The sequence below is a fragment of the Oncorhynchus kisutch genome, linkage group LG24, assembly GCF_002021735.2.
Source record: "Oncorhynchus kisutch isolate 150728-3 linkage group LG24, Okis_V2, whole genome shotgun sequence".
In the NCBI taxonomy this organism is placed as follows: domain Eukaryota; kingdom Metazoa; phylum Chordata; class Actinopteri; order Salmoniformes; family Salmonidae; genus Oncorhynchus; species Oncorhynchus kisutch.
Genome location: NC_034197.2, coordinates 44383402 through 44402028, shown reverse-complemented (window position 1 = coordinate 44402028; position 18627 = coordinate 44383402). Strand labels below are relative to the sequence as shown.

Sequence of the window (18627 nt, the reverse complement as noted above, 5' to 3'; positions counted from 1 at the left end):
GACCAGGGGTAATGATGAGAGAGACCAGGGGTAATGATGAGAGAGACCAGGGTAATGATGAGAGACCAGGGGTAATGGTGAGAGAGACCAGGGGTAATGATGAGAGACCAGGGTAATGATGAGAGACCAGGGGTAATGATGAGAGACCAGGGGTAATGATGAAGAGACCAGGGTTAATGATGAGAGACCAGGGGTAATGATGAGAGAGACCAGGGTAATGATGAGAGACCAGGGTAATGATGAGAGAGACCAGGGGTAATGATGAGAGACCAGGGGTAATGATGAGAGACCAGGGGTAATGATGAGAGACCAGGGGTAATGATGAGAGACCAGGGGTATGATGAGAGACCAGGGGTAATGATGAGAGACCAGGGGTAATGAGAGAGACCAGGGGTAATGATGAGAGACCAGGGTAATGATGAGAGACCAGGGGTAATGATGAGAGAGACCAGGGGTAATGATGAGAGACCAGGGTAATGAGAGAGACCAGGGTAATGATGAGAGAGACCAGGGTAATGATGAGAGAGACCAGGGGTAATGATGAGAGAGACAGGGGTAATGATGAGAGAGACCAGGGTAATGATGAGAGACCAGGGTAATGATGAGAGACCAGGGGTAATGATGAGAGACCAGGGGTATGATGAGAGAGACCAGGGGTAATGATGAGAGACCAGGGGTAATGATGAAGAGAGACCAGTGGTAATGATGAGAGAGACCAGGGGTAATGATGAGAGAGACCAGGGGTAATGATGAGAGACCAGGGGTAATGATGGAGAGACCAGGGGTGATGATGAGAGACCAGGGGTAATGATGAGAGAGACCAGGGGTAAAATGATAGAGACCAGGGGTAATGATGAGAGACCAGGGGTAATTAATGATGAAGACCAGGGGTAATGATGAGAGAGACCAGGGGTAATGATGAGAGAGACCAGGGGTAATGATGAGAGACCAGGGGTAATGATGAGAGACCAGGGGTAATGATGAGAGAACCAGGGGTAATGATGAGGAGACCAGGGGTAATGATGAGAGACCAGGGGTAATGATGAGAGAGACCAGGGTAATGATGAGAGAGACCAGGGGTAATGATGAGAGACCAGGGGTAATGATGAGAGAGACCAGGGGTAATGATGAGAGACCAGGGTAATGAAAATGAGAGACCAGGGTAATGATGAGAGACCAGGGGTAATGATGAGAGACCAGGGGTAATGATGAAGAGACCAGGGGTAATGATGAGAGAGACCAGGGTAATGATGAGAGACCAGGGGTAATGATGAGAGACCAGGGGTAATGATGAGAGACCAGGGGTAATGATGAGAGAGACCAGGGGTAATGATGAGAGACCAGGGATGGTAATGATGAGAGACCAGGGGTAATGATGAGAGACCAGGGGTAATGTGATGAGAGACCAGGGGTAATGATGAGAGACCAGGGGTAATGATGAAGACCAGGGTAATGATGAGAGACCAGGGGTAATGATGAGAGACCAGGGGTAATGATGAGAGACCAGGGGTAATGATAGAGACCAGGGGTAATGATGAGAGACCAGGGGTAATGATGAGAGACCAGGGGTAATGATGAGAGACCAGGGGTAATGATGAGAGAGACAGGGTAATGATGAGAGACCAGGGGTAATGATGAGAGAGACCAGGGGTAATGAGAGACCAGGGGTAATGATGAGAGACCAGGGTAATGATGAGAGACCAGGGGTAATGATAGAGAGACCAGGGGTAATGATGAGAGACCAGGGGTATGATGAGAGACCAGGGGTAATGATGAGAGACCAGGGGTAATGATGAGAGACACCAGGGGTAATGATGAGAGACCAGGGTAATGAGAGAGACCAGGGGTAATGATGAGAGACCAGGGGTATGATGAGAGAGACCAGGGTAATGATGAGAGACCAGGGGTAATGATGAGAGAGACCAGGTAATGATAGAGAGACCAGGGGTAATGATGAGAGACCAGGGGTAATGATGAGAGACCAGGGGTAATGATGAGAGAGACCAGGGGTAATGATGAGAGAGACCAGGGTAATGATGAGAGACCAGGGTAATGATGAGAGAGACCAGGGGTAATGATGAGAGACCAGGGTAATGATGAGAGACCAGGGGTAATGATGAGAGACCAGGGGTAATGATGAGAGACCAGGGGTAATGATGAGAGAGACCAGGGGTAATGATGAGAGACCAGGGGTAATGATGAGAGACCAGGGTAATGATGAGAGACCAGGGGTAATGATGAGAGACCAGGGGTAATGATGAGAGAGACCAGGGGTAATGATGAGAGAGACCAGGGGTAATGATGAGAGAGACCAGGGGTAATGATGAGAGACCAGGGGTAATGATGAAGAGACCAGGGGTAATGATGAGAGACCAGGGGTAATGATGAGAGACCAGGGGTAATGATGAGAGAGACCAGGGGTAATGATGAGAGACCAGGGGTAATGATGAGAGACCAGGGGTAATGATGAGAGACCAGGGTAATGATGAGAGAGACCAGGGGTAATGATGAGAGACCAGGGTAATGATGAGAGAGACCAGGGGTAATGATGAGAGAGACCAGGGTAATGATGAGAGACCAGGGGTAATGATGAGAGACCAGGGGTATGATGAGAGAGACCAGGGGTAATGAAGAGAGACCAGGGGTAATGATGAGAGACCAGGGGTAATGATGAGAGAGACCAGGGGTAATGATGAGAGACCAGGGGTAATGATGAGAGACCAGGGGTAATGATGAGAGACCAGGGGTAATGATGAGAGACCAGGGGTAATGATGAGAGACCAGGGGTAATGATGAGAGAGACCAGGGGTAATGATGAGAGACCAGGGGTAATGATGAGAGACCAGGGGTAATGATGAGAAGACCAGGGGTAATGATGAGAGACCAGGGTAATGATGAGAGAGACAGGGGTAATGATGAGAGAGACCAGGGGTAATGATGAGAGAGACCAGGGGTAATGATGAGAGAGACCAGGGGTAATGATGAGAGAGACCAGGGGTAATGATGAGAGAGACCAGGGGTAATGATGAGAGAGACCAGGGGTAATGATGAGAGAGACCAGGGGTAATGATGAGAGAGACCAGGGGTAATGATGAGAGAGACCAGGGGTAATGATGAGAGACCAGGGGTAATGATGAGAGAGACCAGGGGTAAATGAGAGACCAGGGTAATGATGAGAGAGACCAGGGGTAATGATGAGAGACCAGGGTAATGATGAGAGACCAGGGGTAATGATGAGAGACCAGGGGTAATGATGAGAGAGACCAGGGGTAATGATGAGAGACCAGGTGTAATGATGAGAGACCAGGGGTAATGATGAGAGACCAGGGGTAATGATGAGAGACCAGGGGTAATGATGAGAGAACCAGGGTAATGATGAGAGACCAGGGGTAATGATGAGAGACCAGGGGTATGATGAGAGACCAGGGGTAATGATGAGAGACCAGGGGTAATGATGAGAGACCAGGGGTAATGATGAGAGACCAGGGGTAATGATGAGAGACCAGGGTAATGATGAGAGACCAGGGGGTAATGATGAGAGACCAGGGGTAATGATGAGAGACCAGGGGTAATGATGAGAGAGACCAGGGGTAATGATGAGAGACCAGGGGTAATGATGAGAGAGACCAGGGGTAATGATGAGAGACCAGGGGTAATGATGAGAGAGACCAGGGGTAATGATGAGAGAGACCAGGGGTAATGATGAGAGAGACCAGGGGTAATGATGAGAGAGACCAGGGGTAATGATGAGAGAGACCAGGGGTAATGATGAGAGAGACCAGGGGTAATGATGAGAGACCAGGGGTAATGATGAGAGACCAGGGGTAATGATGAGAGACCAGGGGTAATGATGAGAGACCAGGGTAAAATGATGAGAGACCAGGGGTAATGATGAGAGACCAGGGGTAATGATGAGAGACCAGGGGTAATGATGAGAGAGACCAGGGGTAATGATGAGAGAGACCAGGGGTAATGATGAGAGACCAGGGGTAATGATGAGAGACCAGGGGTAATGAGAGAGACCAGGGTAATGATGAGAGACCAGGGGTAATGATGAGAGAGACCAGGGGTAATGATGAGAGACCAGGGGTAATGATGAGAGACCAGGGGTAATGATGAGAGAGACCAGGGGTAATGATGAGAGAGACCAGGGGTAATGATGAGAGACCAGGGGTAATGATGAGAGACCAGGGGTAATGATGAGAGACCAGGGTAATGATGAGACCAGGGGTAATGATGAGAGACCAGGGTAATGATGAGAGAGACCAGGGTAATGATGAGACCAGGGGTAATGATGAGAGAGACCAGGGTAATGATGAGAGACCAGGGGTAATGATGAGAGACCAGGGGTAATGATGAGAGACCAGGGGTAATGATGAGAGAGACCAGGGGTAATGATGAGAGACCAGGGGTAATGATGAGAGACCAGGGGTAATGATGAGAGACCAGGGGTATGATGAGAGAGACCAGGGGTAATGATGAGAGAGACCAGGGGTAATGATGAGAGAGACCAGGGGTAATGATGAGAGAGACCAGGGGTAATGATGAGAGACCAGGGTAATGATGAAGAGACCAGGGGTAATGATGAGAGACCAGGGGTAATGATGAGAGACCAGGGGTAATGATGAGAGACCAGGGGTAATGATGAGAGAGACCAGGGGTAATGATGAGAGACCAGGGGTAATGATGAGAGAGACCAGGGGTAATGATGAGAGACCAGGGGTAATGATGAAGAGACCAGGGGTAATGATGAGAGACCAGGGGTAATGATGAGAGACCAGGGGTAATGATGAGAGACCAGGGGTAATGATGAGAGAGACCAGGGGTAATGATGAGAGAGACCAGGGGTAATGATGAGAGACCAGGGGTAATGATGAGAGAGACCAGGGGTAATGATGAGAGACCAGGGGTAATGATGAGAGACCAGGGGTAATGATGAGAGACCAGGGGTAATGATGAGAGACCAGGGGTAATGATGAGAGACCAGGGGTAATGATGAGAGACCAGGGGTAATGATGAGAGAGACCAGGGGTAATGATGAGAGACCAGGGGTAATGATGAGAGACCAGGGTAATGATGAGAGACCAGGGGTAATGATGAGAGACCAGGGTAATGATGAGAGAGACCAGGGGTATGATGAGAGAGACCAGGGGTAATGATGAGAGAGACCAGGGGTAATGATGAGAGACCAGGGGTAATGATGAGAGAGACCAGGGGTAATGATGAGAGAGACCAGGGGTAATGATGAGAGACCAGGGGTAATGATGAGAGACCAGGGGTAATGATGAGAGACCAGGGGTAATGATGAGAGACCAGGGGTAATGATGAGAGACCAGGGGTAATGATGAGAGAGACCAGGGGTAATGATGAGAGAGACCAGGGGTAATGATGAGAGACCAGGGGTAATGATGAGAGACCAGGGGTAATGATGAGAGAGACCAGGGGTAATGATGAGAGACCAGGGGTAATGATGAGAGACCAGGGGTAATGATGAGAGAGACCAGGGGTAATGATGAGAGACCAGGGGTAATGATGAGAGACCAGGGGTAATGATGAGAGACCAGGTAATGATGAGAGACCAGGGGTAATGATGAGAGACCAGGGGTAATGATGAGAGACCAGGGGTAATGATGAGAGAGACCAGGGGTAATGATGAGAGACCAGGGGTAATGATGAGAGAGACCAGGGGTAATGATGAGAGACCAGGGGTAATGATGAGAGACCAGGGGTAATGATGAGAGAGACCAGGGTAATGATGAGAGAGACCAGGGGTAATGATGAGAGACCAGGGGTAATGATGAGAGACCAGGGGTAATGATGAGAGAGACCAGGGGTAATGATGAGAGAACCAGGGGTAATGATGAGAGACCAGGGGTAATGATGAGAGACCAGGGGTAATGATGAGAGACCAGGGGTAATGATGAGAGACCAGGGGTAATGATGAGAGACCAGGGGTAATGATGAGAGAGACCAGGGGTAATGAGAGACCATAGGGGGAGTGATGATGAAGACCAGGGTAATGATGAGAGACCAGGGGTAATGATGAGAGACCAGGGGTAATGATGAGAGACCAGGGGTAATGATGAGAGACCAGGGTAATGATGAGAGACCAGGGGTAATGATGAGAGACCAGGGTAATGATGAGAGACCAGGGGTAATGATGAGAGACCAGGGGTAATGATGAGAGACCAGGGGTAATGATGAGAGAGACCAGGGGTAATGATGAGAGACCAGGGGTAATGATGAGAGACCAGGGGTAATGATGAGAGACCAGGGGTAATGATGAGAGACCAGGGGTAATGATGAGAGACCAGGGTAATGATGAGAGACCAGGGGTAATGATGAGAGAGACCAGGGGTAATGATGAGAGACCAGGGGTAATGATGAGAGACCAGGGGTAATGATGAGAGACCAGGGGTAATGATGAGAGACCAGGGGTAATGATGAGAGACCAGGGGTAATGATGAGAGACCAGGGGTAATGATGAGAGACCAGGGGTAATGATGAGAGAGACCAGGGGTAATGATGAGAGACCAGGGGTAATGATGAGAGACCAGGGGTAATGATGAGAGACCAGGGGTAATGATGAGAGAGACCAGGGGTAATGATGAGAGAGACCAGGGGTAATGATGAGAGAGACCAGGGGTAATGATGAGAGACCAGGGGTAATGATGAGAGACCAGGGGTAATGATGAGAGAGACCAGGGGTAATGATGAGAGACCAGGGTAATGATGAGAGAACAGGGGTAATGATGAGAGACCAGGGGTAATGATGAGAGACCAGGGGTAATGATGAGAGACCAGGGGTAATGATGAGAGAGACCAGGGGTAATGATGAGAGACCAGGGGTAATGATGAGAGAGACCAGGGGTAATGATGAGAGACCAGGGGTAATGATGAGAGACCAGGGGTAATGATGAGAGACCAGGGGTAATGATGAGAGAGACCAGGGGTAATGATGAGAGACCAGGGGTAATGATGAGAGAGACCAGGGGTAATGATGAGAGACCAGGGGTAATGATGAGAGAGACCAGGGGTAATGATGAGAGAGACCAGGGGTAATGATGAGAGACCAGGGGTAATGATGAGAGACCAGGGGTAATGATGAGAGACCAGGGGTAATGATGAGAGAGACCAGGGGTAATGATGAGAGAGACCAGGGGTAATGATGAGAGACCAGGGGTAATGATGAGAGACCAGGGGTAATGATGAGAGACCAGGGGTAATGATGAGAGAGACCAGGGGTAATGATGAGAGAGACCAGGGGTAATGATGAGAGACCAGGGGTAATGATGAGAGAGACCAGGGGTAATGATGAGAGACCAGGGTAATGATGAGAGACCAGGGGTAATGATGAGAGACCAGGGGTAATGATGAGAGACCAGGGGTAATGATGAGAGACCAGGGGTAATGATGAGAGAGACCAGGGGTAATGATGAGAGAGACCAGGGGTAATGATGAGAGACCAGGGGTAATGATGAGAGACCAGGGGTAATGATGAGAGACCAGGGGTAATGATGAGAGAGACCAGGGGTAATGATGAGAGACCAGGGGTAATGATGAGAGACCAGGGGTAATGATGAGAGACCAGGGGTAATGATGAGAGAGACCAGGGGTAATGATGAGAGACCAGGGGTAATGATGAGAGAGACCAGGGGTAATGATGAGAGAGACCAGGGGTAATGATGAGAGAGACCAGGGGTAATGATGAGAGACCAGGGGTAATGATGAGAGACCAGGGGTAATGATGAGAGACCAGGGGTAATGATGAGAGACCAGGGGTAATGATGAGAGAGACCAGGGGTAATGATGAGAGACCAGGGGTAATGATGAGAGACCAGGGGTAATGATGAGAGAGACCAGGGGTAATGATGAGAGACCAGGGGTAATGATGAGAGACCAGGGGTAATGATGAGAGACCAGGGGTAATGATGAGAGACCAGGGGTAATGATGAGAGACCAGGGGTAATGATGAGAGACCAGGGGTAATGATGAGAGAGACCAGGGGTAATGATGAGAGACCAGGGGTAATGATGAGAGACCAGGGGTAATGATGAGAGACCAGGGGTAATGATGAGAGACCAGGGGTAATGATGAGAGACCAGGGGTAATGATGAGAGAGACCAGGGGTAATGATGAGAGACCAGGGGTAATGATGAGAGACCAGGGGTAATGATGAGAGAGACCAGGGGTAATGATGAGAGACCAGGGGTAATGATGAGAGAGACCAGGGGTAATGATGAGAGACCAGGGGTAATGATGAGAGACCAGGGGTAATGATGAGAGAGACCAGGGGTAATGATGAGAGACCAGGGGTAATGATGAGAGACCAGGGGTAATGATGAGAGAGACCAGGGGTAATGATGAGAGAGACCAGGGGTAATGATGAGAGAGACCAGGGGTAATGATGAGAGACCAGGGGTAATGATGAGAGAGACCAGGGGTAATGATGAGAGAGACCAGGGGTAATGATGAGAGACCAGGGGTAATGATGAGAGAGACCAGGGGTAATGATGAGAGAGACCAGGGGTAATGATGAGAGAGACCAGGGGTAATGATGAGAGACCAGGGGTAATGATGAGAGAGACCAGGGGTAATGATGAGAGACCAGGGGTAATGATGAGAGACCAGGGGTAATGATGAGAGACCAGGGGTAATGATGAGAGACCAGGGGTAATGATGAGAGACCAGGGGTAATGATGAGAGACCAGGGGTAATGATGAGAGACCAGGGGTAATGATGAGAGACCAGGGGTAATGATGAGAGACCAGGGGTAATGATGAGAGAGACCAGGGGTAATGATGAGAGAGACCAGGGGTAATGATGAGAGACCAGGGGTAATGATGAGAGACCAGGGGTAATGATGAGAGACCAGGGGTAATGATGAGAGACCAGGGGTAATGATGAGAGACCAGGGGTAATGATGAGAGAGACCAGGGTAATGATGAGAGACCAGGGGTAATGATGAGAGACCAGGGGTAATGATGAGAGACCAGGGGTAATGATGAGAGACCAGGGGTAATGATGAGAGACCAGGGGTAATGATGAGAGATACCAGGGGTAATGATGAGAGACCAGGGGTAATGATGAGAGAGACCAGGGGTAATGATGAGAGACCAGGGGTAATGATGAGAGAGACCAGGGGTAATGATGAGAGAGACCAGGGGTAATGATGAGAGACCAGGGGTAATGATGAGAGACCAGGGGTAATGATGAGAGAGACCAGGGGTAATGATGAGAGACCAGGGGTAATGATGAGAGACCAGGGGTAATGATGAGAGAGACCAGGGGTAATGATGAGAGAGACCAGGGGTAATGATGAGAGACCAGGGGTAATGATGAGAGAGACCAGGGGTAATGATGAGAGACCAGGGGTAATGATGAGAGACCAGGGGTAATGATGAGAGAGACCAGGGGTAATGATGAGAGAGCAGGGGTAATGATGAGAGAGACCAGGGGTAATGATGAGAGAGACCAGGGGTAATGATGAGAGACCAGGGGTAATGATGAGAGAGACCAGGGGTAATGATGAGAGACCAGGGGTAATGATGAGAGACCAGGGGTAATGATGAGAGAGACCAGGGGTAATGATGAGAGAGACCAGGGGTAATGATGAGAGACCAGGGGTAATGATGAGAGAGACCAGGGGTAATGATGAGAGAGACCAGGGGTAATGATGAGAGAGACCAGGGGTAATGATGAGAGACCAGGGGTAATGATGAGAGACCAGGGGTAATGATGAGAGAGACCAGGGGTAATGACCAGGGGTAATGATGAGAGACCAGGGGAGAGACCAGGGGTAATGATGAGAGAGACCAGGGGTAATGATGAGAGACCAGGGGTAATGATGAGAGACCAGGGGTAATGATGAGAGACCAGGGGTAATGATGAGAGAGACCAGGGGTAATGATGAGAGACCAGGGGTAATGATGAGAGACCAGGGGTAATGATGAGAGAGACCAGGGGTAATGATGAGAGACCAGGGGTAATGATGAGAGAGACCAGGGGTAATGATGAGAGACCAGGGGTAATGATGAGAGACCAGGGGTAATGATGAGAGACCAGGGGTAATGATGAGAGAGACCAGGGGTAATGATGAGAGACCAGGGGTAATGATGAGAGAGACCAGGGGTAATGATGAGAGAGACCAGGGGTAATGATGAGAGAGACCAGGGGTAATGATGAGAGACCAGGGGTAATGATGAGAGACCAGGGGTAATGATGAGAGAGACCAGGGGTAATGATGAGAGAGACCAGGGGTAATGATGAGAGAGACCAGGGGTAATGATGAGAGAGACCAGGGGTAATGATGAGAGAGACCAGGGGTAATGATGAGAGAGACCAGGGGTAATGATGAGAGAGACAGGGGTAATGAGAGAGAGACCAGGGTAATGATGAGAGAGACCAGGGGTAATGATGAAGAACAGGGGTAGATGAGAGAGCAGGGTAATGATGAGAGACCAGGGGTAATGATGAGAGAGACCAGGGGTAATGATGAGAGACCGTATGGACCAGGGGTAATGATGAGAGAGACCAGGGTAATGATGAGAGACAGGGGTAATGGATGAGAGAGACCAAGGGGTAATGATGAGAGAGACCAGGGATAATGATGAGAGAGACCAGGGGTAATGATGAGAGAGACCAGGGGTAATGATGAGAGAGACCAGGGGTAATGATGAGAGAGACCAGGGGTAATGATGAGAGAGACCAGGGATAATGGTGAGAGAGACCAGGGGTAATGATGAGAGAGAGACCAGGGGTAATGATGAGAGAGAGACCAGGGGTAATGATGAGAGAGACCAGGGGTAATGATGAGAGAGACCAGGGGTAATGATGAGAGAGACAGGGGTAATGATGAGAGAGACCAGGGGTAATGATGAGAGAGAGACCAGGGGTAATGATGAGAGAGACCAGGGGTAATGATGAGAGAGAGACATGGTACTGATGAGAGAGAGACCAGGGGTAATGATGAGAGAGACCAGGGGTAATGATGAGAGAGAGACCAGGGGTAATGATGAGAGAGACCAGGGATGAGACAGAGACCAGGGGTAATAATGAGAGAGACCAGGGATAATGATCGAGAGAGAGACCAGGGGTAATGATGAGAGAGACAGGGGATAATGATGAGAGAGATCAGGGGTAATGATGAGAGAGAGTCCAGGGGTAATGATGAGAGAGAGACCAGGGGTAATGATGAGAGAGACCAGGGAGTCGTTGGACCAGGGGTAATGATGAGAGAGACCAGGGGTAATGATGAGAGAGAGACAGGGGTAATGATGAGAGAGACCAGGGGTAATGATGAGAGACCAGGGAGCCGTTGGACCAGGGGTAATGATGAGAGAGACCAGGGGTAATGATGAGAGAGACCAGGGAGCCGTTGGACCAGGGGTAATGATGAGAGAGACCAGGGAGCCGTTGTACCAGGGGTAATGATGAGAAAGAGACCAGGAGTAATGATGGGAGAGACCAGGGAGCCGTTGGACCAGGGGGTAATGATAAGAGAGACCAGGGGTAATGATGAGAGAGCCCAGGGAGCCGTCAGAGCAGGGGTTATGATTAGAGAGACCAGGGAGCCCTTGGACCAGGGGTAATGATGAGAGAGACAAGGGGTAATGATGAGAGAGAGACCAGGATTAATGATGAGAGAGAGACCAGGGGTAATGATGAGAGACCAGGGAGACGTTTGACCAGGGGTAATGATGAGAGAGACAGGGAGCCGTTTGGACCAGGGGTAATGATGAGAGACACCAGGGGTAATGATGAGAGAGAGACCAGGGGTAATGATGAGAGAGACCAGGGGTAATGATGAGAGACCAGGGAGCCGTTGGACCAGGGGTAATGATGAGAGAGACCAGGGGTAATGATGAGAGAGACCAGGGAGCCGTTGGACCAGGGGTAATGATGAGAGAGACCAGGGAGCCGTTGTACCAGGGGTAATGATGAGAAAGAGACCAGGAGTAATGATGGGAGAGACCAGGGAGCCGTTGGACCAGGGGTAATGATAAGAGAGACAGGGGTTATGATGAGAGAGCCCAGGGAGCCGTCAGAGCAGGGGTTATGATTAGAGAGACCAGGGAGCCTTGGACCAGGGGTAATGATGAGAGAGACAAGGGGTAATGATGAGAGAGAGACCAGGATTAATGATGAGAGAGAGACCAGGGGTAATGATGAGAGACCAGGGAGCCGTTGGACCAGGGGTAATGATGAGAGAGACCAGGGAGCCGTTGGACCAGGGGTAATGATGAGAGAGACCAGGGATAATAATGAGAGAGACCAGGGAGCCGTCGGATCAGGGGTAATGATGAGAGAGACCAGGGAGCCGTTGGACCAGGTGTAATGATGAGAGAGACAAGGGGTAATGATGAGAGAGACCAGGGGTAATGATGGGAGAGACCAGGGGTAATGATGAGAGATACCAGGGAGCCGTTGGACCAGGGGTAATGATGAGAGGGACCAGGGGTAACGATGAGAGAGACCAGGGGTCTTGATGAGAGAGAGACCAGGAGTAATGATGAGAGAGACCAGGGGTAATGATGAGAGAGACCAGGGGTAATGAGAGAGAGACCAGGGGTAATGATGGGAGAGACAAGGGGTAATGATGAGAGAGAGACCAGGATTAATGATGAGAGAGAGACCAGGGGTAATGATGAGAGACCAGGGAGTCGTTGGCCCAGTGGTAATGATGAGAGACAAGGGGGTAATGATGAGAGAGAGCCCAGGATTAATGATGAGAGAGAGACCAGGGGTAATGATGAGAGACCAGGGAGCCGTTGGACCAGGGGTAATGATGAGAGAGACCAGGGGTAATAATGAGAGAGACCAGGGAGCCGTCGGACCAGGGGTAATGATTAGAGAGACCAGGGAGCCCTTGCACCAGGGGTAATGATGAGAGAGACCAGGGGTAATGATGAGAGAGACCAGGGAGCTGTTGGACCAGGGGTAATGATGAGAGATACCAGGGAGCCGTTGGACCAGGGGTAATGATGAGATAGACCAGGGGTAATGATGAGAGAGACCAGGGGTAATGATGAGAGAGACCAGGGGTAATAATGAGAGAGACCAGGGGTAATGATGAGAGAGACCATGGGTAATGATGAGAGAGACCAGGGGTAATGATGAGAGAGGCCAGGGAGCCGTCGGACCAGGGGTAATGATGAGAGAGACCAAGGAGCCGTTGGACCAGGGGTAATGATGAGAGAGACCAGGGGTAATGATGAGAGACCAGGGAGCCGTTGGACCAGGGGTAATGATGAGAGAGACCAGGGGTAATGATGAGAGAGACCAGGGAGCCGTTGGACCAGGAGTAATGATGATAGAGACCAGGGAGCCGTTGGACCAGGGGTAATGATAAGAGAGACCAGGGGTAATGATGAGAGAGCCCAGGGAGCCGTCAGAGCAGGGGTTATGATTAGAGAGACCAGGGAGCCCTTGGACCAGGGGTAATGATGAGAGAGACAAGGGGTAATGATGAGAGAGAGACCAGGATTAATGATGAGAGAGAGACCAGGGGTAATGATGAGAGACCAGGGAGCCCTTGGACCAGGGGTAATGATGAGAGAGACCAGGGGTAATGATGAGAGAGACCAGGGAGCTGTTGGACCAGGGGTAATGATGAGAGAGACCAGGGGTAACGATGAGAGAGACCAGGGGTAATGATGAGAGAGAGACCAGGGTTAATGATGGGAGAGAGACCAGGGGTAATGATGAGAGAGACCAGGGGTAATGAGAGAGAGACCAGGGGTAATGATGAGAGAGACCAAGGAGCCGTTGGACCAGGGGTAATGATGAGAGAGACCAGGGGTAATGATGAGAGAGACCAGGGGGTAATGATGGGAGAGACCAGGGGTAATGATGAGAGAGACCAGGGAGTCGTTGGACCAGGGGTAATGATGAGAGAGACCAGGGGTAATGATGAGAGACCCCAGGGGTAATGATGAGAGAGAGTCCAGGGGTAATGATGAGAGAGAGACCAGGGGTAATGATGAGAGAGAGACCAGGGGTAATGATGAGGGAGAGACCAGGGGTAATGATGAGAGAGACCAGGGCTAATGATGAGAGACCAGGGAGCCGTTGGACCAGGGCTAATGATGAGAGAGACCAGGGAGCCGTTGGACCAGGGGTAATGATGGGAGAGACCAGGGGGTAATGATGAGAGAGACCAATGGTAATGACAGAGAGACCAGGGAGCTGTCGGACCAGGGGTAATGATTAGAGAGACCAGGGAGGCCTTGGACCAGGGGTAATGATGAGAGAGACCAGGGGTAATGATGAGAGAGACCAGGGAGCTGTTGGACCAGGGGTAATGATGAGAGAGACCAGGGGTAACGATGAGAGAGACCAGGGGTAATGATGAGAGAGACCAGGGGTAGTGAGAGAGAGACCAGGGGTAATGATGAGAGAGACCAGGGGTAATGATGAGAGAGACCAGGGAGTCGTTGGACCAGGGGTAACGATGAGAGAGACCAGGGGTAATGATGAGAGAGAGACCAGGGGTAATGATGAGAGAGACCATGGGTAATGAGAGAGAGACCAGGGGTAATGATGAGAGAGACCAGGGGTAATGATGAGAGAGACCAGGGAGTCATTGGACCAGGGGTAATGATGAGAGAGACCAGGGGTAATGATGAGAGAGAGACCAGGGGTAATGATCAGAGAGACCGGGGAGCCGTTGGACCAGGGGTAATGATGAGAGAGACAAGGGGTAATGATGAGAGAGAGACCAGGATTAATGATGAGAGAGAGACCAGGGGTAATGATGAGAGACCAGGGAGACGTTGGATCAGGGGTAATGATGAGAGAGACCAGGGAGCCGTTGGACCAGGGGTAATGATGAGAGAGACCAGGGATAATATTGAGAGAGACCAGGGAGCCGTCGGATCAGGGGTAATGATGAGAGAGACCAGGGAGCCGTTGGACCAGGGGTAATGATGGGAGAGACCAGGGGTAATGATGAGAGAGACCAATGGTAATGAGAGAGAGACCAGGGAGCCGTCGGACCAGGGGTAATGATTAGAGAGACCAGGGAGCCCTTGGACCAGGGGTAATGATGAGAGAGACCAGGGGTAATGATGAGAGAGACCAGGGAGCTGTTGGACCAGGGGTAATGATGAGAGACCAGGGGTAACGATGAGAGAGACCAGGGGTAATGATGAGAGAGAGACCAGGGGTATGATGAGAGAGACCAGGGGTAGTGAGAGAGAGACCAGGGGTAATGATGAGAGAGACCAGGGGTAATGATGAGAGAGACCAGGGAGTCGTTGGACCAGGGGTAACGATGAGAGAGACCAGGGGTAATGATGAGAGAGAGACCAGGGGTAATGATGAGAGAGACCATGGGTAATGAGAGAGAGACCAGGGGTAATGATGAGAGAGACCAGGGGTAATGATGAGAGAGACCAGGGAGTCATTGGACCAGGGGTAATGATGAGAGAGACCAGGGGTAATGATGAGAGAGAGACCAGGGGTAATGATCAGAGAGACCGGGGAGCCGTTGGACCAGGGGTAATGATGAGAGAGACAAGGGGTAATGATGAGAGAGAGACCAGGATTAATGATGAGAGAGAGACCAGGGGTAATGATGAGAGACCAGGGAGACGTTGGATCAGGGGTAATGATGAGTGAGACCAGGGAGCCGTTGGACCAGGGGTAATGATGAGAGAGACCAGGGATAATATTGAGAGAGACCAGGGAGCCGTCGGATCAGGGGTAATGATGAGAGAGACCAGGGAGCCGTTGGACCAGGTGTAATGATGAGAGAGACAAGGGGTAATGATGAGTGAGACCAGGGGTAATGATGGGAGAGACCAGGGGTAATGATGAGAGAGACCAGGGAGCCGTTGGACCAGGGGTAATGATGAGAGAGACCAGGGGTAACGATGAGAGAGACCATTGGTAATGATGAGAGAGAGACCAGGAGTAATGATGAGAGAGACCAGGGGTAATGATGAGAGAGACCAGGGGTAATGATGAGAGAGACCAGGGGTAATGATGAGAGAGAGACCAGGGGTAATGATGAGAGAGACCAGGGGTAATGATCAGAGAGACCAGGGAGCCGTTGGACCAGGGGTAATGATGAGAGAGACAAGGGGTAATGATGAGAGAGAGACCAGGATTAATGATGAGAGAGAGACCAGGGGTAATGATGAGAGACCAGGGAGCCATTGGACCAGGGGTAATGATGAGAGAGACCAGGGAGCCGTTGGACCAGGGGTAATGATGAGAGAGAGACTAGGATTAATGATGAGAGAGAGACCAGGAGTAATGATGAGAGACCAGGGAGCCGTTGGACCAGGGGTAATGATGAGAGAGACCAGGGGTAATGGTGAGAGAGACCAGGGAGCCATTGTTCCAGGGGTAATGATGAGAGAGACCAGGGAGCCGTTGTTCCAAGGGCAATGATGAGAGATACCAGGGGTAATGATGTTAGATAACAGGGGTAATGATGAGACAGACCAGGGGTAATGATGAGAGAGACCAGGATTAATGATGTTAGAGACCAGGGGTAATGATGAGAGAGACCAGGGAGCCGTTGTTCCAGGGGTAATGATGAGAGAGACCAGGGGTAATGATGAGAGAGACCAGGGGTAATGAGAGAGAGACCAGGGTGTCGTTGGACCAGGGGTAATGATGCGAGAGACCAGGGTAATGATGAGAGAGACCAGGGGTAATGATGAGAGAGACCAGGGGTAATGATGAGAGAGAGACCAGGGGTAATGATGAGAGAGACCATGGGTAATGAGAGAGAGACCAGGGGTAATGATGAGAGAGACCAGGGGTAATGATGAGAGAGACCAGGGAGTCATTGGACCAGGGGTAATGATGAGAGAGACCAGGGGTAATGATCAGAGAGACCGGGGAGCCGTTGGACCAGGGGTAATGATGAGAGAGACAAGGGGTAATGATGAGAGAGAGACCAGGATTAATGATGAGAGAGAGACCAGGGGTATGATGAGAGACCAGGGAGACGTTGGATCAGGGGTAATGATGAGAGAGACCAGGGAGCCGTTGGACCAGGGGTAATGATGAGAGAGACCAGGGATAATATTGAGAGAGACCAGGGAGCCGTCGGATCAGGGGTAATGATGAGAGAGACCAGGGAGCCGTTGGACCAGGTGTAATGATGAGAGAGACAAGGGGTAATGATGAGTGAGACCAGGGGTAATGATGGGAGAGACCAGGGGTAATGATGAGAGAGACCAGGGAGCCGTTGGACCAGGGGTAATGATGAGAGAGACCAGGGGTAACGATGAGAGAGACCATTGGTAATGATGAGAGAGAGACCAGGAGTAATGATGAGAGAGACCAGGGGTAATGATGAGAGAGACCAGGGGTAATGATGAGAGAGACCAGGGGTAATGATGAGAGAGAGACCAGGGGTAATGATGAGAGAGACCAGGGGTAATGATCAGAGAGACCAGGGAGCCGTTGGACCAGGGGTAATGATGAGAGAGACAAGGGGTAATGATGAGAGAGAGACCAGGATTAATGATGAGAGAGAGACCAGGGGTAATGATGAGAGACCAGGGAGCCATTGGACCAGGGGTAATGATGAGAGAGACCAGGGAGCCGTTGGACCAGGGGTAATGATGAGAGAGAGACTAGGATTAATGATGAGAGAGAGACCAGGAGTAATGATGAGAGACCAGGGAGCCGTTGGACCAGGGGTAATGATGAGAGAGACCAGGGGTAATGGTGAGAGAGACCAGGGAGCCATTGTTCCAGGGGTAATGATGAGAGAGACCAGGGAGCCGTTGTTCCAAGGGCAATGATGAGAGATACCAGGGGTAATGATGTTAGATAACAGGGGTAATGATGAGACAGACCAGGGGTAATGATGAGAGAGACCAGGATTAATGATGTTAGAGACCAGGGGTAATGATGAGAGAGACCAGGGAGCCGTTGTTCCAGGGGTAATGATGAGAGAGACCAGGGGTAATGATGAGAGAGACCAGGGGTAATGAGAGAGAGACCAGGGTGTCGTTGGACCAGGGGTAATGATGCGAGAGACCAGGGTAATGATGAGAGAGACCAGGGGTAATGATGAGAGAGACCAGGGGTAATGATGAGAGAGACCAGGGGTAATAATGAGAGAGACCCGGGTTAATGATGAGAGAGACCAGGGGTAATGATGAGAGAGACCAGGAAGCCGTAGGACCAGAGGTAATGATGAGAGAGACCAGGGGTAACGATGAGAGAGACCAGGGGTAACGATGAGAGAGACCAGGGGTAAGAAAGACGAGTCGTTGGACTCACAGGCCTTATTGACTTTAATAACCAGGTGTGTGTGTGTGTGTGTGTGTATGTGTGTGTGTGTGTGTGTGTGTGTGTGTGTGTTGCAGGGCTACAGGCGGTGATGTGTTTGACTGGATTCTGGACCAGGGGAATTACACAGAGAGAGATGCTTCCAACGTGATCAAACAGGTTCTAGAGGCTGCATCCTATCTACACTCACTCAACATCGTACACAGGAACCTCAAGGTAAGTGTGTGTGTGTGTGTGTGCTTCATGTTTATGAATGAGTGTGCTTCAGGTTTATGAGTGTGTATTTCAGGTTTCTGAGTGTGTATTTCAGGTTTCTGAGTGAGTGTGGTATGTTTTGTGGTTCTACAGTTGGAGAACCTGATGTAC

The 18627-nt window shown here is 50.5% G+C and overlaps 1 protein-coding gene across 1 annotated transcript in view; it reads left to right on the top strand.

Moving 5' to 3' along the window:
• The window catches only part of LOC109885228 (uncharacterized protein KIAA1522-like), a 265426-nt gene that overhangs the window by 221281 nt on the left and 25518 nt on the right, over nucleotides 1-18627 (top strand). Inside the window, exons 5-6 of the mRNA XM_031803674.1 lie at nucleotides 18339-18477; nucleotides 18610-18627. The exon at nucleotides 18610-18627 is cut by the window's right edge and continues 103 nt beyond it. Coding sequence (XP_031659534.1) covers nucleotides 18339-18477; nucleotides 18610-18627 — 157 coding nt within the window. The remainder of the gene's footprint in view (nucleotides 1-18338; nucleotides 18478-18609) is intronic.